The sequence below is a fragment of the Arvicanthis niloticus genome, chromosome 13 (genome assembly GCF_011762505.2).
Source record: "Arvicanthis niloticus isolate mArvNil1 chromosome 13, mArvNil1.pat.X, whole genome shotgun sequence".
Classification (NCBI taxonomy): domain Eukaryota; kingdom Metazoa; phylum Chordata; class Mammalia; order Rodentia; family Muridae; genus Arvicanthis; species Arvicanthis niloticus.
This window is the reverse complement of record NC_047670.1, coordinates 14098121-14122274: the sequence shown is the minus strand read 5'-3', so window position 1 is coordinate 14122274 and position 24154 is coordinate 14098121. Positions and strand designations below refer to the sequence as shown.

The window sequence follows — 24154 nt, the reverse complement described above, 5'->3', positions numbered from 1 at the left end:
TCCCTCCCCTCAGTGATGGGAGATCCAAGCTAATTGCACATTTGAGGATATTGAGTTATCTCTGGAAGTTAATACTATTAATCTTCATTAATAGTATCTGCAAAGTAAGTATTTATAGACTTGTCATCTTCTCTCTGTGAGGTTTGTGTGAATAAACACTAGGATGTAAAGAAGCCACAGGTGGATCCATTTCCTTTAGACTTAAGAACCATTGACATTCTGGGGGTGGGGGTGGACTGAATTTAATTTACAGCCTTTGTGAAAACCTCTGTTGGAAACATTCACTATGGTCGAAACAATGTATCTTTGGTATTTAAGCTTCCCTATATTCAGATGCTGGCCACCTTTTAATAACTAGATGTCTTGAGAAGTTCACATTTTTAAAGATTATTTTATGTATACACTTGTTCTGCCTACATGTCTGTCTATAAATCACATGTGTGCAGTGCCTTTCAAGGCCAGAAGAGGGTATGGATCCTCTGAAACTGGAGATATGGGGCTTGTAATCTGTCCTGTGGGTGCTAGGAATGGAATCCCTGGAAGTGTCAGTGGCTGAGCCATCTCTCCAGCCTCCTGAAAGTTTAAACTCTAGTGCTTCTAAAACTTTAAACTTTCAAAAATTATATTATTTTACTGTTTCACAAAAATGTTGCCTCTTACATAAGAGAACAGTATCTTCTGGAGACAAGCAGCTGATATATGTAACTATTGCATTGTGCATTCATATCCATAGTAACATGAGTCCATATAAAAGAATATCTCCTATAGAGTTAGCCTGAAAAAATTAAATAGCTGAATGCTGCTCAGACCTCTTCCCTCACTCAGCTCCCCAGTGGGGTATCCAGTACATTCAGAGGGGTACTTTCTCACTGAAGCATCGAAATAGCTTCTTACTCTGTAGTTGCCAAGTTTCTCCGGACATAGCTTACTGCCTTACGCACTGCCCATCAATGCTATTGGTGATTCATTTCTGGTCTAGAAAAGATTTTTCAAAACACATAATGCTACATTTTTAAAAAGTGGGGGTGGGGGATGAAATTTAAAAATAGAAAGAAAAGCAGGCCTTCTGAAAGGTGGAAAATGTGCAGCACCAAATATGGGCACCAGAGGGTGCTGGCTAGCCAAAGACCTAATGTTCTCATGGAGGCTGAGTGAAACCTTGTCCTTGTGAGAGGGTTTCAGTAAATAGTTGTTCGTATCTGTGGAGCGCAGTGGCTTCATGCCCTTCAGCTCCACAAACCATTAATCTGAAAATGACCCATCTTCCTGACTGCTCTACGACCAAGATCAGTTGGAAGTATCCCACCTTTCACAAACATGTGCACCTCCTGAGCCCGTGTGACCTCACTACCACTGTTGGAGATCGCTCACTCAGAACTCACTCCATTCAATTCCTTTCTACTGGTTCCCAGTAGTTACTTTCTTAATGGGACTTTGGTTGTTCACCATTTAGCTATGCTCTAAGGTAGCTAAGAAGCCACTAAACAGTGTCTCATTTGAATGCTCAGAGCAGAGATTTTCCAGGGAAAGAGAAAACTCCACTGCCATCATCCTGGCAGAGTCACATGCCTGCTTGGTGTTGTTATAATTCACAATGACAAAAAGACCACTGAAAAACAGTTTGGGGTGACTGAAAAATTTGAAGGTAGTTAACAAAATCCACAAATGCCTTCATATCTAAGAGTCTTTTCTTTTTTTGAGCATCATAGCCTGGTACAGCTGCTGGCATGACAGCCAATGTGGACTGTGAGAAAGAAGACAGTCTGTTAGCAGGCCTTGTTGTGAGGACGATGAGATGAGACAGTTAGTGCATCTGCAGGAAGAAAGCAGCACCAGAGCCATGCCTGCAGTACCACAGCTGGGCTACAATGGGTGCTGAGGACGCAGAGACTGTACTTGATGGTGGTGGGGGGGGGAGGTCAAGGACCTCTCATGGATGATGCACTCCGGCAAAAGACAGGTAGCTGAAAAAGTTTGCTCATGTGGATGTCCCTAATAGAAAATGTGTCAGCAGAACTGAAAGGAAACACTGTATCCAGAGACAGCAGTGTGTGTGAACCGGCTTTAAGGAATATGATTCTGTTAACAATAGTTTCTTAGCAAATCTCATTCATCTATTTTGGTTTTGTACCTCTTCTGAATTAAAAAGGCAAGGAACATCTTTTACAATATTCTTGCTTAAGATGCTTCTGTTAGTTGCAGGTGTTAGGTACTTATGGCTCAGTATGTTATATCACTTGGGACTGGGGATCAATGGTATTGTCTGAGAATGCAAAATAGTTTCAGAATAATTATCCAGTGCATAAACTATTGCTTGAACAACAGAATGTATCAGCCACTTGTAACAATGTACGGAGACTTCCTTGGGAGCACATTGGCTTTTGCAGTGGCATAGCTGCTTTATTCTTTTCCAGCAGAGGTAACCCCACAGCAAGGCTCTCATTGGCTTCCTAGTTTCAGATGCATTTCCTCTTAATCCTTATTAGAATGGACTTTTTAAAGAGTTAGCTGAAATTTCATCCTGTAAAATAAAATGTAAAGATTTACTAGTAAAACTACTTGGTATTGTTGTGTATTATTCAAACCAGAGCTCAAATTCTGATCCCCAAGTTTCCACTCAGAACCACAGGCTCCTGGCACGGCAGCATGTAGATGCAGAGAGATTGGCTGTACTCTGCAAAGCCCCAGTGGGCTCTGCCTGTGTTGTCACAGTCGCGTGAAGCTGCTTAGAAAGCAGGTGTCTGGCTGGAGCCTGGCCTCCCAGGTATGTCAGCTTGGTACTGCCCTGGCACTGACAGCCTCTTGGGGCCACTTGGGGAGGTACTCATTTTAAAGGTAACACTAGAGCAGACACCCCCATGCTTTATGCTCTACTAAGTAAATCAGCAGTTAGAAACCAGAATGTTTTAAGTCCTACCCTACTCACACCTTTTTCATTGAAACACTGTAAAAGTCCTTGCAGTCCATTCTTCTACCATAGTGGTCCAAGTGTGAAGTTTGCTGAGTGCTTCTTACAAGTAATGACAAACAGGGTGGCTTAGTGCATAGACACTGTTGCCCTCTCCGCAGACTAGAGTCGGATGATTACCTTTGGAAGCTGATTCCTCCATCATAGGACCCCATCTAAGACAGTAATGCTCCATTTGGTCTCATTCTATACCCTCCTGGACCTCAGATGGACCATTAGGTCCATCTTGGATATTTTCCTCTGTAACACCCGAGCTGCCCCACGTTGGGCAGCCAAACTGTAACGGCCATTCTGTTCTGCAGGTCCGGGTCTAGCGAGGGCAAGCGACGCAAAGAATGGAGACAAGACAGGGTGTGTGGTCAAGTCTCGAGTCTCGTTTATTGTGTCTCTCTCACTTATTGAAGGGAAATCTGGGGTATTTATAGGCTTTTGCCATGTGCCTTATAGGCACGTGAATACCACGTGCCTTACAAGTGTTGATATGACGTAAGCCTTACAGGCGTCTATAGCATGAATAGCACGTCCACCATGCGCCTTGCAGGCTTGGATACCACGTGCGCCTTACAGGCATGTATGGCATGGATAGCATGTGGATAGCACGTGAACCGCATGCCTTGCAGGTGTGGATACCACATGCACCTTGCAGCTGGGGGCAGTAAACAGCAAAACAAAATATGTGGGATATCAGAATGTGCTACAGCTGTTGTAGGCTTTTGAAAAACAAGTCTCACGTCAGGGTATATGGCTCAAGATGACTGCAAAGCTGATAGCCGCTTTCTGCTAAAAGTTGGCTTCCAACATTCCTGGGCCATACTTTTTTTAATGCAGGGTCTTTCCCTGAACCTGGACTCACTAATGTGACTAGACTAGCAGGCCAGTCAACTTAAGGGATCAGCCTGTCAGTATGCTGTGTACCCCATCCAGTACTGGGATTAGAACACCCAACTTTTGCATGAATGTAAGGATCTGAACTCAGGTCCTCATGCTTAGATAGCAAGCAGATGGCCATTGAGCCATCTCCCTAAACCATGTGTGTAGATGAACGTTAATAAGGAGCAAGGGAAAATGCTCTCTCCTGTAGTTGGTGCGTTTGTTTTAGATCTTCCCAAGACTTGTTATACTAACTAGGCATAGAGTCCATATATTTAACATTTTTATAAGCACCTCCTATCCATTCCTGGATATCTTCTTGGAGTTTTTTGTTGTTATTGTTATTTTGGTTTGGGTTTTTTGGGGGGAGGGGGTATTTGTTTGCTTTGGTTGGTTTGTTTGTTTGTTTGTTTGTTTGTTTTTTCAAGACAGGGTTTCTTTGTGTAGCCTTGGCTGGCCTGGAACTCACTTTGTAGACCAGGCTGGCCTGGAACTCATGGGCCACTTCTGCCTCTCTGAGTTCTGGGATTAAAGGCATACAATACCTTTGCCCTGTGCTCTTCTATTTCAACCACAAGTTATGCCATGCTAAGATGGAGCACACTAAGATAATTTCATTTTCTAAGCTGTGTGACTAATAACAATGCTGGTCTTTGATATCTACTTTATTACTGCCTTTTATGTTTTTAATCATATATTTTTGCTATATTTTGTGTTTTAAAAGAACTATATGTGTTGATGCTCTAGAACTAATATACTAGGGGATTCTGTTTATTTTTAGGTGATTAAAACATTATCCAAAGAAATTACCCATTACAATCTCAATTTCATGATTTGTGTATTGTGGTTGACTTGTATTTTTATTATAAAGTGATTTTTCTAAATGATGTTTTTATATACTATGGAAATATTTAAATAATCATAATAAGTGTTGTGATGTCACCACAGCAGGAAATTCCAGTAATGACCCACTTGGTGATATTAATAAAAGCCGTCCTTGCATGTTGTGTTCGTCAAGGCTTGTTAAGTGATGGTATTGTTACTGTTTTGTAGAATAGTTGGTAGAAGCAGTTCATCTAAAACAATGATGTTCTTTATTATGAACAAGAATATCCTATCAGACATTCATAATAAATGTATAATAGTGTGTCTATCCTAAGATGAAATTTATCAAGTGTGCTCAAAATGCTGTGACTTCCTCAAGATAATCTTTCTGTTTCCTTCACAAACCCACGCCCTTCAGGGCTGGGAGGAAGGCTTCTTTGGTAAGCTACTAACCATGCTCCAGTTTCCCCTCTTGATGCCACACATAGACATCCTTAAATTAATGTGTGGGTAGCACAGTGCTGAAGAGGACTTTCTGTTGCTGTAGAATTGTTTGTCACTATTGTCCACAACAGGGCTCCCAGGTTCTGCCAAGTGACAAGAACATACCACTTTTTGTGCTTTCAAAAAAGACTAACAAAAGAAAAATTGTGCTCTAGGCTCCAATCCCAACACTAGGCGCTAACAGCTGCAGGTGAGGTTTCCCAGGGTTGCCCTCTGGTATGGGCTCTGCTGCTAATAATGCTTGTGACTAAGGGAGGAGGGAGACGTGGGTGCTGGAGGAGGCGAAGGGTGAGGTGACTTTCTGGAGTTCACTAATGAAGAGATCCCGGCAAGCCTTCCATGGAGTCTGCTTTGTACAAGTCAGTGTGCTCCTGAACACAGCACTCGGCCACACAGACCTGTCTGCTCCATCCTCCTCAGGAGCTGCCCTTCTCAGCCGGACAGACGCTGCACCATGGAGCCACTGAGTCAGTTGGGGATATTAAATGCTCAAGTTTACAGTTAAAAATTTAAAAACTTAATTCTTTTTTTAAAAGTTGACAGTCTAAGGGAGAGAGAAGAAAATCGGTTTGTTTATTTTGTTTTTGTTTTGTGTTATTTGTTTTGTTTTTGCCTTACCTGGATGAAATTCAAGCCAAGCAACTTGTGGGAGACTGGTATTGCTTCCTCAGTCAGCTGTGTGCTGAGCTAACCCATCATGTAAACTCACTGTATGCCACTAAGTCAGGGTTCTGAACACGTTGCATTTGAAGAACAAATTGGCAAACACACTGGTCATTACAAAGCTTCTGTAGGCTAAGCCAAGGCCTGCAAGATCATAGGACCATAGTGAGGTGTGCTAAGAGTCAAATGAACACCTTGCCCAGGCTCCTTCCCTTTATTTTCTGGAGAGTGTGGAGAAGAATCTGCACTGTGTCTATACTCCCAGAGAGGGCAGAAGTGATGTCTGCCCAAGTGGCTTCAAGAGCAAAGGAGACAATACCCCCAAGGGTTAGTTTGCCCCATGCCAAGAAGAATGGGCACTGTGCTAATACCCCTACATCATGAAACACACACACACACACTCCTGCCTCTTCTGTGGACAGGCAGACAACCAGTAATCAACCAACCCGGAGCAAAACACAGAATCCACCCCCACCACTCATAACCACCCTGTCAGAAAAGTGTTTCCTCCAGCTCCTCACAACCAAGACCTCAAGGGGATATATAGAAGGTTCTGGGCCTGTCCCGTGCTAAGGAAAGGGGACAAATTTCATGTTTAATATGAGGTTGATGTTCATAATTGCTCTAGACTTTTGGTTTTTTCCGAGACAGCGTTTCTCTGTGTAGCCCTGGCTGTCCTGGAACTCACTCTGTAGATCAGGCTAGCCTCGAACTCAGAAATCATCCTGCCTCTGCCTCCCAAATGCTGGGATTATAGGCGTGCGCCACCACTGCCCTGCTCTAGACTTTTGATAACTAAAAATACTAGAAGACAGTGGGATACACTTCACATTCTTTAGGAATGTTAGAGAAATATGGCATTACACAGATGAAAATATTTATTAGAGAAATAAACTATTTTAAATTTATGTAATAAATTAAATTACATTAAATTAAATTTGGCTGCCTAGTCAGCTAGTTACAGAACAATTTTAAATACATTACGTGAGTGTATGTGAGTGTGTGTGTGTGTGTGTGTGTGTGTGTGTGCGCGCGCGCGCGCACATGTGAGTATATATTTACATTGTCATTCCTCAGGAGCCATCCTGTCTGTCTGTCAATAGGATCTTTCATTAGTCTGGGGATTGCCAACTTGGCTAGGCTGGCGGGCTGGCTAGCCAGAGAGCCCCCAAGACCCTCGTGTGTCAGCCTCTCAGTACTGGGGAAGGAGTGCGACAACCGAGCCGGCTTTTTACAAGGGCTTGCGGCTTGAGCCTGTGTCCTCGTACTTGGAAGACAAGCACTTATCTGCTGTACGTGTGTTCTCTCCAGCCTAAGCATACAGTTTGGTTTTTGTTTTGTTTTGAGTTTTTTAATTACATTTTTATTTACTGGAGAATAATTATTTATTTATTACATAGCCACGAGACATGTGTAACAGTCAGAAGACAGCCCTCAGAAGTGAGGTCTCCTGTATACATGTGGATCACAGGAATCAGACTTGAGTCACCAGGTCTCCACAGTAGGTGTAGTCACCTGCTGGGCCGTCTCATCCACCTGCACAATGTTTTTCTGGTTTTGGCTGTAATCTTTCATAATAGATAACTTTTTGTTTTGATAAAATGTTTAATTGAAAAACATAATCACTTGCTTTGGCGATTTCTTATTTACATTTTTGTGTTTTAAACTATTAAAACTGTTCATCAAAGCCGGGTGTGGTAACGCATGCACACACCTTTAGTCCCAGCGCTTGGGAGTCAGAGATGGGCAGATCTCTGTGAATTGGAGACAGCCTGGTCTACAAAGTAAGTTCCAGGATAGCCAGGGCTCTGTTACACGGAGAAATCCTGTATCAGGAGGGAAACCATGTTAATCAAAATTTCTGAAATAAGATATCAAGCAAAGCTATTTTTTAAATCTATCCTTTACATATCCAAAAAAAATTATTTACTGTTTGGTTTTAATTACTCAGTTTTTTTTTTTTTTTTTTTTTTTATCCTGGACCTGGAATGTTAAAGCTATTTACTGTGTAATGTAAGAGCACAGTTGTACTTAGATCATTTTCCTGATTATTTTTAGCAGACAAAACTACTTAACTAGAAACTGAAAAAGCATAAAAGGAAATGGTGTCAGCTGCCACTGAGGAGTGTGACTCAAGACTGTCTTCCCTGTCTTAAATGTGTGGCCAAGGGCTTCCCAAACAAGACAGTGGATGGAGCATTCTCACCAGTCTATAATCCATATGCTTCATCCAAGCTCCACAGAGCACCGTGGGCATCTAACAAAGTCCTGCTGTGTGTGAGTCTTTTAGCTCCTATTTCCATTGGTAAATGTGGGCTCTGTCTCAGAGCACTATGGAGAGATGTGTGTATTTCACTCAAGAGCTGGCCGAGTGGAAAGCACATATAGCCATTTCATTAGACCAGTTGTGACTCGAATACATTAATTAAAGAGAATACTTCTCTAGATCTAAGCTGCGGGGGAAAGGTAAGGGTTTAGGTTTTGGTTTTTTTTTTTTTTTTTAGAAATTTTCCCCTATAAGTAATGTTAAAAAATAAAAAACAAACCTTTCCATGCTGAGGCTGGAGAGGCGGCTCACAGTGGTCTTGCAGAGGACCCAGGTTCTATTCCCAGCACCCACATTGCTCCTCACAACCACCTGTAGCTCCAGTTCTGAGGAAGCCCCTGTACTCTCCAGGCTCTCCCGGTAGCAAGCACACAAGTGACACACACACACACATGCAGGCAAAATACCCATGCGCATAAAGTAAAATTTAAATTTAAAACATACTTTATATGATAAGTGGATTTTCAAGGTGTTTTTTTTGTTTTGTTTTGTTTTACTTCTTAAAAGACCCAAGAAAGAGCTCTCTGTCCAACCCAGATTTATGGAGTGGGTTTGATGCCAAGGACCACACACTCTTTAGCTATTACCCAATGGGTCACCTGACTCCTCAGAGCATCCTGGTCTATAAACTAGGGTTGATAATATCTCCATCTCCAGGAGTGATAGAGACTGTTAGCTCACAGCAGTTGTCTAGCACATCCATGTAAATGACCAGTAATAGCCTTTCTCTCATTTCTTCCATTAACATACACAAGAAGCTGGCTTTGCTTTCTTTGAGAGTGAAAATCTAAGTGTCTTACACTTTCTCCTGGATTGTCTGATATAAAATAGCCAAAAAAAAAAAAAAAAAAAGAAAAGGACAGAACATTCTGGCAGTCCAAGAGTATATGCAGCTATTCAGTCAGCAAATACAGGTACCACTCAGAATAGGGTGAATACTGCCTGTCTGAGACACTGCCTGTCTGAGACATGTCTAAGAATACTGTCTGAGACACTGCCTGTCTGAGACATGTCTAAGAATACTGTCTGAGACACTGCCTGTCTGAGGAAGAGGAGTCTTTAGCAAATTTGATCATGATGTCAATTGGTGGAAAATAATTACTGTCTTAGTTTTGTATGTACATATTTTCAAGCATGTGTAAACATGTCATGATTTTTTGCATTGATGTGAAATTTCCTTTGTTCACAATGCTAGAAAATAAATTATTAAAAAGCACACTGTTTCAAGTTCCTAATCTTAAATACCACTTGCTGCACCTCTCCGTGTCTTTGCAGAGGCCTCCCATCACGTGTCTGAGCTGATCAGTAGGCTTGCCTGTGCTCACAGCCTTTGGAAAAATGAGTATGACAGACTCTGTACACAGCATTTTTAAAACCAAACCAGATTCTGTACAGTGCAGTAAGAATTTCAGCTAAAATGAAATAGTAAGGGGAAAGCAGCATGCTGCTCCAGGCCACAAACAGCTCAGGATAGCCCAGGGCGCGCATGGGTAAATCTTACAAAATGCAATAGAAGTTGCGTTGAAGTTGCCATCAGAAATTACTGTTGTCAGGCATGCTGTTGGTAGTTCCTATTGGTGGGATTACTAGCAGATGGGAAATCAAAGAGTCAGGATACAGTATTAGCAGTGCATGTTGTTTCAATCACAGGCCACTAATAATTTCTGTAGCATCTGTGAGATTTGCTTAAATAGTTGCTAGGAAGAGTTTGTTTTCCCAGTAAACACAATAAACCTTGTACAGAATTTCCTTGCCTATTTGGACTAAACGTATTAGCATTTATTTACACTCGGGACTGTTTGCCTCACTGTAGTGGTGTCTTGTTTATTCGGACATATTGATTATGCCAGTGTCTTATAAACCATTAAGCTTGAAATATTACCACATTTATACATTTTGAAACTTTGTAATTGAGCTGGCAAGATGGCCTTGCCACCAAGCCTGACAGTGAGTTCAGTCCCCAGGAAAGGCTGGTGGAAGGAGAGAACCAACCTCTGCAAATTGTCCTCTGACCCCACCCCGCCCCCCCACCCCCACACACAACAAATGAATGAATAAATGTCCCAAAATTATTTATATTTCTGTTTCTGTTGCTTGTTTTTGTTTAAGCCTTTTAAGAAATATCTCCAATAACTAGAGAGATTTTTTAACAAAACACAAAATAATATTAAAAAATCCAAGGATTTCTCTCTCCTAGATGGTTAAAGTTATTTTAGAAAGTAACTCAGTCTGCCACCTGAAAGTGACATTTTAGATTGGATAGTAAGATAAATGTGCAGTTTGTGTTCCGGTTTTACTACCAGCACTTCTTGGTTAGCGGGGTTTCTCGAATTGAGAGATAATCCTAATTGCTCAAAGCTTAAACAATCAGAGCTATCGATCAGGAGGTTGGCTTAACCCTAGTTTTTACTGTTTGTGCTACTGTTTTGTGTGAGTGGTAGCAATGAGGGAGGCATTGGTTTGCATATCATACTTGGGTCTTCTTTTCTGAGGCTGAGAGATGGAATACTTTGGGTTTTGATGTGCAGACTCCTCTGTGGCATGAAGTGTGGTAAGCTGGGGCCGTCATCACACAGGACGTCTGTTGCTACACCTGCAAGTCATATGCCAAACTACCAGTTCTCAGCAGAGTGGTGGCTTCTACTGAAAAAGTACTTTTGATATTGTGTTTAACCAGAGTGTAACCCTGAGCAAACCAGTGGTGTGGGGGCTCCTCTGCATTAACCAGAGTGTAACCCTGAACAAATCACTCAATTCCTCCACTCACGTATGAGTTACACTAGGTCTCAGAGGTCCATGCTTGTACTAATGACATCTGTGAAAGTTGTATGCATAACTTTGTGCTTCTGCTAAACAAATGACTTTGTCATAAACAGTAGCATTTAATATCTCCAAATACCAAAATCTGTTTCTCCAAGGTCCATATAGTTTAATTTCCCCGATTTTAGAGTTGATTCTAGCATTGTTATTAGTACATCTTACCCCTGATTGATTAGTTCATAGGTGATAGGCTGTTGGGAGTCAGGGTTTGGGAGAGGAGGCGGGCACAGGAGGCATGTTTTTGAAGGGTCTGTCTTGGCTCAGGTCTCCTCTATCTCTCTGCTTTCTGTCCATCATGAGGAGAGCAGCTTTCCTCCACAGTTTGCTTCCCACCATTCTGTTCTACGTCACCACAGGTCCAGAAACATAGAACCCAGTTGCCACGAATTGCAGCTTCTGAACACATGAACCCTGTGACCAGGAACCACAAACTCTGAACACATGAGCCAAAATAATGGTGCACTCCCTTAAGTTGCCTTTCTCTGGTGTTTTGTCATCATGACAGAAAGCTGACTGACAAGGCCTCTAACTACAAATACCAAGGTGTGGGCATTCTGTGATCACACAGATCATGTGATCAGGAAAGAAGCCACTTTCCTGTATAATTTCCTCTGTTGTGGGCTTCAGTCAGAGCTGAAATAAGGGTGATTCCCTAAGTCTGTCTTTACCTTAGATCTCCCTCCTAGTTCTCAAGCCCCAAATAAACAATCCCTGTTTGTGATTCCACTTTCTTCATGCCTCAAACTCACTGAACTAAAATCACTTCCCCGAATTACTGATGACCACACTCAGCTGTGCTTCCAGCAGGGCAGCAAAGCAAGTCTTGCAGCTGTTTCTCAGGCTCCTCCTCCTTCTTTTCTCCTCCATGACAAACCATTTTTTTGTCCTTGCCATTTAAGAAAATGTTCTAAATGTCATACACGATCATTTCCCAGGTAGCATTTCTTGTCATGAAAAGTCTGTAGTAACATACTTAAGAACCTTAGCCATCTCTGTTTGTCCTCTCCTCCCCTCACCTCCTTTCTGGTCTCATCTTCTGTCCTTTCTTCTTGACTCTCAGCAACCTGCTGGACACCTCCAGAGATAACACACACTTGTGCTCCATGTCCACTCCTGTGCATCCTGCTGCTTGCACTGTTACTCTGTGTCTCACGCCCTGGGAGCTATCTGTGTGGTTCTCCATTAGCAGCTGGATTGCACACTTGTGAGAAGATATATACATATACATATACATATACATATACATATACATATATATATATACCCTTGTCTATAGTGCTCGGTCCATAGGAAATCTAAATAAATATTTTAATAAAGGATTTCTCTGAAGTTTCCTGGCAGCCTTGCCTGAGGACATAGTTAACTATAAATTATGCAGAAGTCATTTTATATAACCCCAACCTTACACAGCTCCAGTCTAAAAATCAAACTTAAAAGAAAACAAAAGTGAAACTAATCAGGATGAGCCTTCCCCTGGGCACGCCCTGTCTTTCTAACTCCACACCAGGCTTCATCTATAGCCTGCTCCTAGTGAGTGATTCTGTAAGGTTACTTAATAATGTCCTAGTGCTCAGTAAATCTGACCTGATGCAGACATAGAAGAATATATAGCCTGTGACATCAGAAAAGAGTGATGGGTTCCTTTCAAAGGAAGGTTTCTAAGGGAGAAAATTACTATGTAGCACACATTAGTGTTATATATAGTTTTATATATTAATAACGACAATTTTCTATCAAGGAAAGACTCCTTTAGACTCTATGTCCTCTACTTCAGAAGTTAGTTTTTCTATACAATGTTCTATGAGGGTTTCCTGCTCCAAGTGAGACAAAATTGTATCACTGGAAGAGAGAATATTTAAGTGCCTTATTAAATTTTTTTTACAGTGGAACACCTTAACAGTATTCCTTAACAATGTCAGATAATGGCACTCCAGCACCACAGGCCCATTCTTCACAATTTTATACATTGAAAACTTAAAAATCTGTTGAGAGAATTTTTATTTTTCCTGGAATTTAATTTATTGCCATTATTTAGCATTTTGCCCCCCTCCCCCCAGTAAAGGAATGATAAGACATCCACAGGAGTATCTTAATGTAAGAGATTATAAAGTCATGGATGCTGTTTGCTTTACATGAGGGGCTGCTGCCCTGGTCCTGGGTGACCAAGCCCTCCAAGCCCTGTGTTCTCACTCCTTCCCACTTTATGCCATGGTTTCCAGACGTTAGTCTATCTAGAACAGGGTCATGGAACTCAGCTATAACTTGAATAGAAAAACACTTTCTGGAATCAGATACTGTTGGGACCCGCACTAGTCCCTGTTCAGGCACCAAAAATGTTGGGGCCTAGGCTGCCCCTCTTTGGGCGGCCTAAAATGTTGAGAACCACACTAGCCCCACGTTGGGCACCAAAAAATATTGGGAACCACACTAGCCCCACGTTCGGGCGGCCCGAGCAAAATGCTGAGGCCCGGGCTACCCTGCGTTTGGGCAGCCACTGTATCCCGGCCCAAGCTGCCGCTCCGGTCCACGGGTCAGGGTACAGCAAGAGCGAGAGTGAAGTTGGACTCGAAGAATGCAGACCAGACAGAGTGTAATTCAATCCCGTTTATTCTTCAGTCTAAGTCCTAAGTCTTGAGTTCCTAGTGCCTAGTCCCTAGCTCCTTGTCCCTCCAAGTTCCAAGTTACTTCTTCCAAGTTCTCTTCCAAGTGCCTGCTACCTGTCTTCTCTCTGCTGTGTCTGGTTCTCTCATCCATAGTCTGATTCTCAGTTCTGTTCTGTCTCTGCCTTTTATATGTCTCACTTCTAAGCCATGCCTCTAAGTCACACCTATAATCATGCCCTTAGGTCTTGTCTCTAAATTACACTCTTAAGTCACACACCTTTAATCTCACACACCTTTAATCTCACACACCTTTAATCTCACACACCTTTAATCTCAAGGTATCTAAACCAAGATTATCGGAGTGTGCTCAGCTGTTGTAGGCTATTGTAATCCAAGTCACGGCTGCAAAGCTGATAGCCGCTTTCTGCTAAAAGTCGGCCCCCAACAAGATACCAGTTCTATTATTTAAGTTACATGGTATAGAACTTTGGAGATGGGAAAGATTTCTGTGTGCTGAGCTAGAAATGATGTAAGAACACTGGAGTGGGGATGGAGAGCCGGCTCAACAGTTAGGCACACTTGCTACGCTTGCAGAGGACTTAGCTTAGTGAGGTGACTCCCTCCAGCTCCAGGGCGTGCTCATGCCTCTGACCTTCAAGGGCACACAGGAACTCAAGTACACATAGTCACATACAGATGCATAATTTAAAATAAAAATATGTCTTAAAACACTGAAGTAGAATTGGACTCCATAGATGTTCCCGGGCACATCCGTCTTCAGAAATGTGGCTCCGTGTCAAAGCTGGCTCTTGAGAACAATGTCATGTCTGTATAATGCAGACTTCTGATCTCTGAGGTGCTTTACAGTGAACCGAGCAGGGAGCAAACGTGTAGTTAATGTGCAATTTTTAAATTAGTGGAAAATCAATATTGTACTGTGAACTGTAGGCAAATGTAAATTGGGCATAGATTGAAAGCTCCATCCATGGGTGTTTAGGAGACTGAGGCAGGAGGATCTTGAGCTTGAGGCTAGCCTTAAGGTTCAAGGCCAGGCTGGAACTATACAGAAAGACTCTTGCTTTAAAAAAAAGAAAGAAAGAAAGAAAGAAAGAAAGAAAGAAAGAAAGAAAGAAAGAAAGAATAGAAGCAGGAGGTTTGCTTTATGTTGGGTAGTAAAGCCCGGCAGGGCTGGTTACACAGGCCGGGGAGGTGCCCGGTGAGGTGCCTAGTGAGCTGAATGCTCTCTGGCCGCATTGTTCTTCCCCAGCATAGTTGTGGAACTTTGTCCTGTGACTCATTCTCAGTATCCTCAGAACCTTTTTGTTTCCTGCCTGAGAGTGACTTTAATTTGGGAAGCAGAAGTTACTTGGGCCAGGTATGCTGAGTAAAGCAGAGGGATCAGGGAGAAGACCCATTTCAGCCCTACTATTCTGGGTGACTTAAGTAATAAGAGTGTTTTCTAGCTTTGACTCATGAAACAACTGGAGAGTTGTCTTCTTTAAAAAGATCAGCTTCATGTCTTGTCATTAGTCTTTCTGCTCTCGTATAATGGTTTTGCTCTAGAACAATGGCCCCTGGAAGTTCAAACCTGCTTTGCCTGGCTCTTGGGGAGCCACAGCTGTTTGACCCCACTCCTTGCATCCCAGCTCACAGCTCTTTTCTGAGACCTTGGATTTTGCCATTGCTTTGTTTCAATGACCAGGTCTCCACTTGCTGAGATGCTCTCCTTTCAAGGACGAGTCTAATCCAGTCCATTCTCCTGGGGAAGTATCTGTGCCTCTTTTGCTTTGGAGTTAATGGTAAAGGTCCTTTCTTTCGGATCTGTTCTGAAAAGCAATATATACTATCCTAGGAAACACATGGGAATACTGTGGGAACTGCTCGGGCACCTCACTGTCCTCTCTGTCCCAGTGCAATTGTGCTAGCCTGTGTCGCATCTGTCCTTCAGTACTAGCTGTCTATCCATGGGTCCTCACCCTTCCTCATGTCTCCATGCTTCTTAGGGGCAGTGAAGCAGCTCTTTCTTACTAACCCATCAAAGTGTAGACTCCAGTGATTTGACAGTGTTTTACTTTTCACTTCTCTTTGTTAAACACTACCTACTTTACACTATTAGTATAATAAAGAAAGGTGGAGTTTTAGGGTTTTACATTATGTATTAGGAGTTGGGGAGTATATGCATGCCACAGCACTTATGTGGGGATCAGAGAACTACAAAGGAGTTGGTTTTCTCCATTTCAAGGATTGAACTCACAGCGTCAGGTTTGGCAAACAAGAGCCTTTACCCACTTATGGGTCCAATGTGGGATTTATTTTAAATACTGATAGGGCCGGGCGGTGGTGGCGCACGCCTTTAATCCTAGCACTTGGGAGGCAGAGGCAGGCGGATTTCTGAGTTCGAGGCCAGCCTGGTCTACAGAGTGAGTTCCAGGACAGCCAGGACTACACAGAGAAACCCTGTCTCGAAAAACCAAAAAAAAAAAAAAAAAATACTGATAGGGTGAAAGCTGACTGCCTGAGTGTATGGGACAGAGCCTCCTCTAACCACAGGTGACATTCCAGACTGATTCTTAGGAGATAACCCCTAACTTCCTGTTTTGGCAAATAGATAAATACAGTTAAGCCCAGGGTGCCATAGATCCTTTTATGTAGCACATCTCATTGTATTCCCTTGCATAGATGCCATGAATCCTCTTCCCTGGTGTTATTATGACAAGCAGTAAGGAATGTGTTGTCATCTATAACCAATGTAATCAAACTGTAACATCTCCAGAAAAAAACAAAATAGCCATTTCACTCTCAGATTGGCCACACCCAGAACAGAGCTTACACACTGTAGTTGGAATCAGCTCTGGGTTTCCTTTGAACCATAAAACTAGACACTCAGGGTAAAAAATTCTAATGTAGGTGCTGGAGAGATGGCTCAGCTGTTAAAAGCACTGGCTGCTCTTCCAGAGACCCAGAGTTCAATTCCCAGCAACCGGTTACATGGTGGCTCACAACCATCTGTAATGAGATCTGGTGTGTGGGTAATTTTTATAGATAGAGAACTCATATACACAAAATAATTAAATAAATCATTTAAAAATTCTAATGTAATTTTCTGTTTAAGAGGTGAGGTTTTAGGTATTTGTATTGAGTCTGGCCAAGTTCTTGGTCTGTTGGCATTGGATTTTTGCTCACAGTAGAGCTGGCAAAGAACAGAGACTAGAAAGCTGTCTAAAGAGCATCACCTGCAGAGCATCACCTGCAGAGTAACACCTGCAAAACACCACCTGCAGTGCACCACCTGCAGTGCACCACCTGCAGAGCACCACCTGCAGAGCACCACCTGCATAGCATCACCTGCAGAGCACCACCTGCAGAGCACTACCTGCAGAGCATCACCTGCAGAGCACCACCTGTAGAGCATCACCTGCAGAGTACCACCTGCAGAGCATCACCTGCAGAGCACCACCTGCAGAGTACCACCTGCAGAGAGCATCACCTGCTATATACCACCTGCAGAGCACCACCTACAAAGAGCATCACCTGCTGTATACCACCTGCAGAGCACCACCTGCTGTACACCACCTGCAGAGCACCACCTGTAGAGCATCACCTGCAGAGTACCACCTGCAGAGCATCATCTGCAGAGAGCATCACCTGCTGTATACCACCTGCAGAGCACCACCTGCTGTACACCACCTGCAGAGTACTACCTGCAGAGCATCATCTGCAGAGCACCACCTGCAGAGCATCACCTGCAGTGCATCACTCAGGCTGCTTTTGAAAGTGGCACATTTGTCTCTGCACCCTTTTTATTGAATATTTTATTTATTTACATTTCAGATGCCATTCCCTTTCCCCATTTCCCCTCCCTAGAATCCCTCTATCCCATTTTATGCTCCTTTTTGCTTTTATACCATTTTAATTACATGCAAGTATTAAGTCAGTTCTAGGTTGAGGAACTAATGATACAATAGATGCAAATAGTCAAGGAACAAGAAAGACAATAAACACAAATAGTCAAAGAACATGCAAGGCAATAATCAAAATTCTGTGAACTCCTATGATCACTGTTTCTAAGGGCTTATCAGGATGACCAAAATATCTGAGCCAACTTCCCTGCCCCAAAGTCATTTTCATGTCTGAAACCTACTTCCTTGTTGTAGCCTAAGATTTAGATTCCTGCCTGAAATTCCTTCTTTGTTCTAGTCTAATGTCAGATTCCTGCCTGAAGCCCATTTCTTTGTCCTTGCCCAATGTCACATTACTGCCAAGCAGCCCATTTCCTTGTCCTTGGCCCATGTCAGATTCCTGCCAAGCAGCTCCAAAAGCTCTCTGCCTTTCCCCTTTTTCTATTTCATAAACAAGACTGAGCCTGTCTTAGGTTGTTCTGACAAGAATACCTTTCTTACCCATCATAAAATATGCATTACCAAAAGCAATGCACTTCTGTCTTAGGTTGGTAAGGCTCTGCAGAATCTTACCCATCCTTGGCTTGCCAGCCTGTTAATTTAATAATCCTGTCTGGGGGTCCATTTTCAGTTTCAAGCCATGTACTTTGGCTGCTAACATGTTGATGCTGTTAAAGACAAGCTTTAACATGATGGGCAGGAATAAAAGTATTCCCAGGACACAAAAAAGGCTAGCATTATCAAGCTATATGTGCCATTCTTGAAGCTTGACCAAAATAGAAATACTGACCTCAGGCCATGGGTAATTTTATCAGCAGCATCTACCACATCAACACTCAGTAGAGAGCAACATTCTTTAAATTCATAAGCTCACTATGCAAAGTTAAAACATCCAGAGAGGTGTTGGAATTATGCCAAATTACACTGCAAGTGTCTTTAAACTTTTTCCTAATTATAGTGACTACCACTGTAAATTTTAGAACTAACATGAATCAAGTGGTGTTTGGCATGACACTTGAGATGGCTCCTTACTCTTAAACTCTGAACTTCCTTCCAATAATTTGAATAGGATAAAAAGCATCAATTCGTTGTTCCAAATGCCTATCTAAATCCTCTTGCATACTAAACACATTAGTAACATTTTTTGCTAAATGATTAACAAAAGTAGCTGTCTTAACTTCTGTGTCAAAGCAATTGCAGAAACAATGTGCTAGCAATTAATGTAATTAAAGCTATTATACCAGCAATAATCAAACCCACTACCCTCTTGCTTCTGCTTAAAGCCTAACTCATTTCTTCCAGTACTTGCAAGATTTTTTCAGAAGACCAAGGTTATGTAATACTCAAGGCATAAAACAAAAGCTAGTTGATAGACCTTTGTAACTGACATGCCAGGTTTCAACACACTAACACAATTAGAAAGTGTACCATCAATGCAACTTACATTAAATACTGTAGAAGAAACAAAAGTAATTTTTACTTGACAATTAAAAGAGCCTTAACACATGTACTAACACTTGTTTGAAATTCAGACCCTGCCTCAACTTCATCTCTTGCTAACATAACATCATAGAGAACTGCAGCTAACTTCCAAATATGTCTCTGAAAATGTCCAGAACCAGCCTTCCAAATGAAGACTGTTATTTCCAATATTGGATTGATTTCTAGACCAGTACATGATTGAGTCCAAATAACTGGTCACATTTAAGAAAAATATAAGAGTCATTATAACTTCTCTTTTTGACTCTCTGTCCTACAAGGTCTAAAAACTTGAGGCAAGGCAGCTTGTCCCTTCAGGGGTACAGGTAAGCAGTGGTGGATCGGGAACTTATGTCAGGGCACTCAGCAAGCTCACAGGTCAGCATCATTCTTTGTCCAGGTATCAGCATGTCCCTTTGCTCTGGCAGCCACCATGCTCCTTCAGCATCTTGCAGGAAAAAACACAAACATGCCCTCTACGATCCTGGGCATGTTAGAGCTCCTGGGAGTCCAGCCTCCTCTGGGTTTGGGGGGATTGGGTACAGAGCTGGTACCCTAGGACTGCTCAGGGCACCCGCGCAGACCAGAAAGGTCATCTCTGGGCCTTTTCAAACAGGTTTCTTCATCTTACTTTTTTCATCATGTCGTCTTCTCTGACAGTGCAGGCATTGATCACTTTGCTGTGAATTACTTGAAGTTCCTGTGGTGTGGCTTTTTTAGGAAAAGAATTCTTGCTTTAATTGTTGACATGTTTTAAAGATGATGTAAAGAATTTTCTGAAATATTAATTTCAAAACTCATTAGACTTCACTATATTTTGAATGATTTTACAATATTAATATCTCTCTCTTTTTTTTTTACATCTAGTTAAAAAATCTCAGTTTAGAAGAACTGCAAATGCGGCTAAAAGCACTGGATCCCATGATGGAACGAGAAATAGAAGAACTGCATCAAAGGTACAGTGCGAAAAGACAGCCCATCCTGGACGCCATGGATGCAAAGAAGAGGAGGCAGCAGAATTTCTGACCAGACTCCCTCTGTCTCAGTGTGACCGGAGACCAGGCAACCACAAGAATTGAGGGAATTGTAATACTTTTTAATCCCTAAAATGTATATTCAACAATTTTTAAAACTCAAAAATGATGGTACACACCTAGATAAACTTCCCAAAAGCGAACTTTACAGTTGTCTCCACTGTAACATCGTGTTGAAAGGATGACAACCATACTCATGTACACTTCTCTCTCTGCCAGCCACTAACCTGCGACAAAACCAACCTAAAATCAGAGCTGTGTGTGGAGACGGTGGGAGTCCAAAGCTGTTGCTTAGTTCATGGCGCAGCACTGGAGGGCTTTGTGTTACGATGTTCTTCATGCCTATGGAGAAGCCTATTTATTGACCCCCCCCCCAGGTAGACTTATTTATTTATTCAGTTTCACTTTTTTGGTTTTTTTTTTTTTTTTTTTAAGACAAGATCAAGATAGTTTTGGTGAATGTCCAGAGACATTGCAGATTATAACACACAACCAAATTGTACACTAAGCAGGGAGCTCTGGGTGTATTCCTTCATCTCCAGTAGAAACAAAGCTGTGACTGCCATAATGTCCAAATGGACCAGACATTTTTATACTGAAGATTTAATACCATTTTTACCTTTTGAAGTAGCAGTTCTTGATTTTGATATTGGTTTAAAAAAAAAAAAACTATATATACATAGGTCAAAAAGAGTACAGTGTAAAACCAAAGAAATCAACGAATTCTTGCACAAAAAAAAAGTGTGGGAAATATTTTTAAAGACATGAAACCTGAGAAGACAGTGTGATTGTTAATGTTTCTTTTATTGGTCTGCAGTGACCTCCTCAAGTTTATCTGTGGTAGTATGCTCTGTCACAGGACTTCTTGTTGATTTCACTATTTCCTGGGAATTGGGAAGCATCATGTATCTGACAATAAAACTGTAAAAACCATTTATACTAAACTGTGTGTCATTAGGGCCTAAGAAAGTATTAAAAAAAGCATTAGAGAAAGACTCGTTTCTGAGGAACATTAGCATTTGTGTAATTGACCTGGGACCAGTCACTTCCTGTACTACACAAGGCCATTTTGTCAGTGTGTGTGTTCTTTTATGTGTTAATTACTATGTATGCATCACAAAGACAAATAAATTCCACTGTGCCACCCAGAACTTGCAATTGTGGTGTTGTTGTTGATGATGATGGTGATGGTGATGATGATGGTGGTGGTGGTGGTGGTGGTGGTGATAAGCTCATGGCCTGGACTCTGCCCTGAACAGGGAAGGCTGCTTGGCAGGACAAGCTATCATTAGTGGTGCCACTGAGACTTCAGGTTCTTCTGCTCATACCCCAGGCCACCAAGGGATACACTGGTCCTTGCCACAGTGGAAGGAACCCTGACAAGTGACACACTCACTTCAGCAGCAACTGCACTGGACATAAGAGGTGTTCCAGGGTCAGGAGAGTGTGGCTTCCTTTGAGGTTGAAGTTCACCACAGAAGGCAGATTAGCTACGGAAAGTGTCCACCATTTTAAAACAGCACTGTGCCCACAGTCATGCCTTGAAGTGACATTGGTTTAGTTCTGTTGAATCCTTATGAGAAGCATATGGTATCATTACATATAAACTGTAAGACTGAAAATCAGATGACAACAATAAGATGCATCCCAATGTATATATCATGTTAGTCAGACATTTCCCCGGACTTAATCAGAGCCCACTTATGAACAGTCAGACATGCTCATCAGCTCACACGCTACCCAGATGTTCTTTTTTTTTTTTTTAATTGGGTATTATATTTACATTTCAGATTTTATTCCCTTATCCCACTTCCCCACACCACCCAGAAACCTCCTATCCCATCCCCCCTCCTCATGCTTCTATGAGGCTGTGCCCCAACCTACCCCCCAACTCCCACCTCCCCACCCTCACATTCCCCACACACACACTTGGTGTGTTCATCCTTCATGGGACCAAGAATCTCTTCTCTCACCTATGCCCGACAAGGTCATCCTCCCCTACATATACAGCTGGAGTCATGGGTCCCTCCCTATGTGCTCCCAGGCTGGTGGTTTGGACCCTGGGGTACTCTGGTTGGTTGGTATTGTTGCTCTTTCCATGGGGTCACAAACCTTTCAGCTCCTTCAGTCTTCTGTCTAATTCCTCCATTGGGAAACCCTTGATCTGATCAGTGGTTAGCTGTGAGCATCGTCCTCTGAATGTGTCAGTCTCTGACAGACCTCTAAGGAGACAGCTATATCAGGTTCTTGTCAGCATGCACTTCCAGCCATCCACATCAGTGTCTAGCTTAGGTGACTGTACATGGGATGGATACCCAGGTGGAATGGTCTCCAGATGGCCCCTCCTTCAGTTTCTGTCCCATATTTTGTTTCCATATTTGCTCCCTTGAGTATTTTTGTTACTCCTTCTAAGTAGAACTGAGGCATCTCCTCTTGGTCCTTTTTCTTCATGAGCTTCATGTGGTCTGTGGGTTGAGTCTTCGATATTCCAAGCTTTTGGGCTAACATCCGCTTAACAGTGAGTAAATACCATTTGTGTTCTTTTGTGATTGGGTTAACTTACTCAGGATGATAATTTCTAGTTCCATCCATTTACCTAAGAATTTCTCGAATTCATTATTTTTAATAGCTGAGTAATACTCTATTGTGTAAATTACCACATTTTTTGTATCCATTCCTCTGTTGAAGGACATCTGGGTTCTTTCCAGCTTCTGGCTATTATAAATAAGGCTGCTATGAACATAGTGGAGCATATGTCCTTGTTATATGTTGGAGCATCTTCTGGGTATATGCCCAGGAGTGGTATAGCTGGATCCTCAGATAATGCTATGTCCAGTTTTCTGAGAAACTGCCAGACTGATTTCCAGAGTGGTTGTACCAGTTTGCAATCCCACCAACAATGGAGGAGTGTTCTTCTTTCTCCACATCCTCGACAACATCTACTGTCACCTGATGTTCTTTCTTAATCGTCTTTCTTGTCACCAGCCTAACACCTGGTGGAACCCAAGCAAAAACACCTACTGGAAATGGGCAGAAACTTAGCAAAGGTAATGAGGTTCTTAGCCACTTGTAATTCCTGTGATGCCTGGAGCAGGACACAGGCTCTCTTTAGTAATGTCATATTCTGATTACTTGTGAATACTTTATACCCTATTATTATAAAAACATCCACACATATACACATACACATAAATTTTAGGGGAATTAGGAGCATTGAGTATTGTTTTAACCTAGAGCTTGTTAAATGAGTCAAAAACATTTTTAACACAATCTGTCTTCCCCTTCCCCAACCTTATCCTCCCCACCTCACAACAAAAAAGTGTTGAAGAAGGATGATCATGAAAGAAACCTTTAAGTTTTTAAATTGAGCCTAATGAATCATGGCGCCCAGGAAAAGGAATTTCCTATTTCTGAATTTAAGAAGAAATTTTTTATTTAACCTTCCCAACTTAGAACGTTCCAAAAATAAGAAAGCATCCTGTCCATGTGTACCCCACTCTTTACCAGATTCTGTGCTATGACGGTAATGGAGGGTAATGAGTCAAGGCTTCAGCTCGTGGGAAGCCAGCCTTGTCCCATACGGTGAGAGTGCTTTGTGTTTGGTTTAATGGACTTGAGATTGCTGCAGTTACAGTGTGCTAGCACACCTTATTTTAACATAAACAGTTCTATGTTCAAAATGTGGGCTGTAACTTTAGCCCATATAAATTAGAGAATAAAATAGATTTAAGTGAATTTCAGGAGCATGACACCTATTTTTCGGGACCCTTATGTGTTTGACACTGTGCTGAACAATCTCACCTGTGTGCTTTTATATCTGCCACTTACTGAATGACACCCCTAAGGTTTGAAGTCATGCTCCACTCACTGCGAGGCATGCTGCTTCTCCAACAAAAGTTACATAATACATCAACAGGATGGTTTTAACTTCAGGAAATCTCAAAGTTCCGACATGTTTACATTCAATAGAAATGCTATTTTTGTTTCCTATTTTAATGTTAATGATTAATGACTAAATTCTAAAAATACTGCTACCTAAACAGAATTCTTTAACTAATTGGAATTATTGCACTATTACTATTCAGCACAGGCACTTGATTAGAGATTTTATCTTAATACTATTTGGAGTATCAGGGTTCCTTTTTATGGCACAGGAGATAGGA

At 42.0% G+C, this 24154-nt stretch overlaps 1 protein-coding gene across 2 annotated transcripts in view; it reads left to right on the top strand.

Annotated features, from left to right (window-relative positions):
* Positions 1-21142, top strand: part of Stk3 (serine/threonine kinase 3) — a 237565-nt gene extending 216423 nt beyond the window's left edge. For both annotated transcript variants that reach the window (XM_076911255.1, XM_034517278.2), the window contains one exon: positions 19825-21142. In XM_076911255.1, the coding sequence (XP_076767370.1) occupies positions 19825-19983 (159 nt within the window). In that variant the 3' untranslated portion in view covers positions 19984-21142. The remainder of the gene's footprint in view (positions 1-19824) is intronic.
* Positions 21143-24154: the final 3012 nt, after the last annotated feature.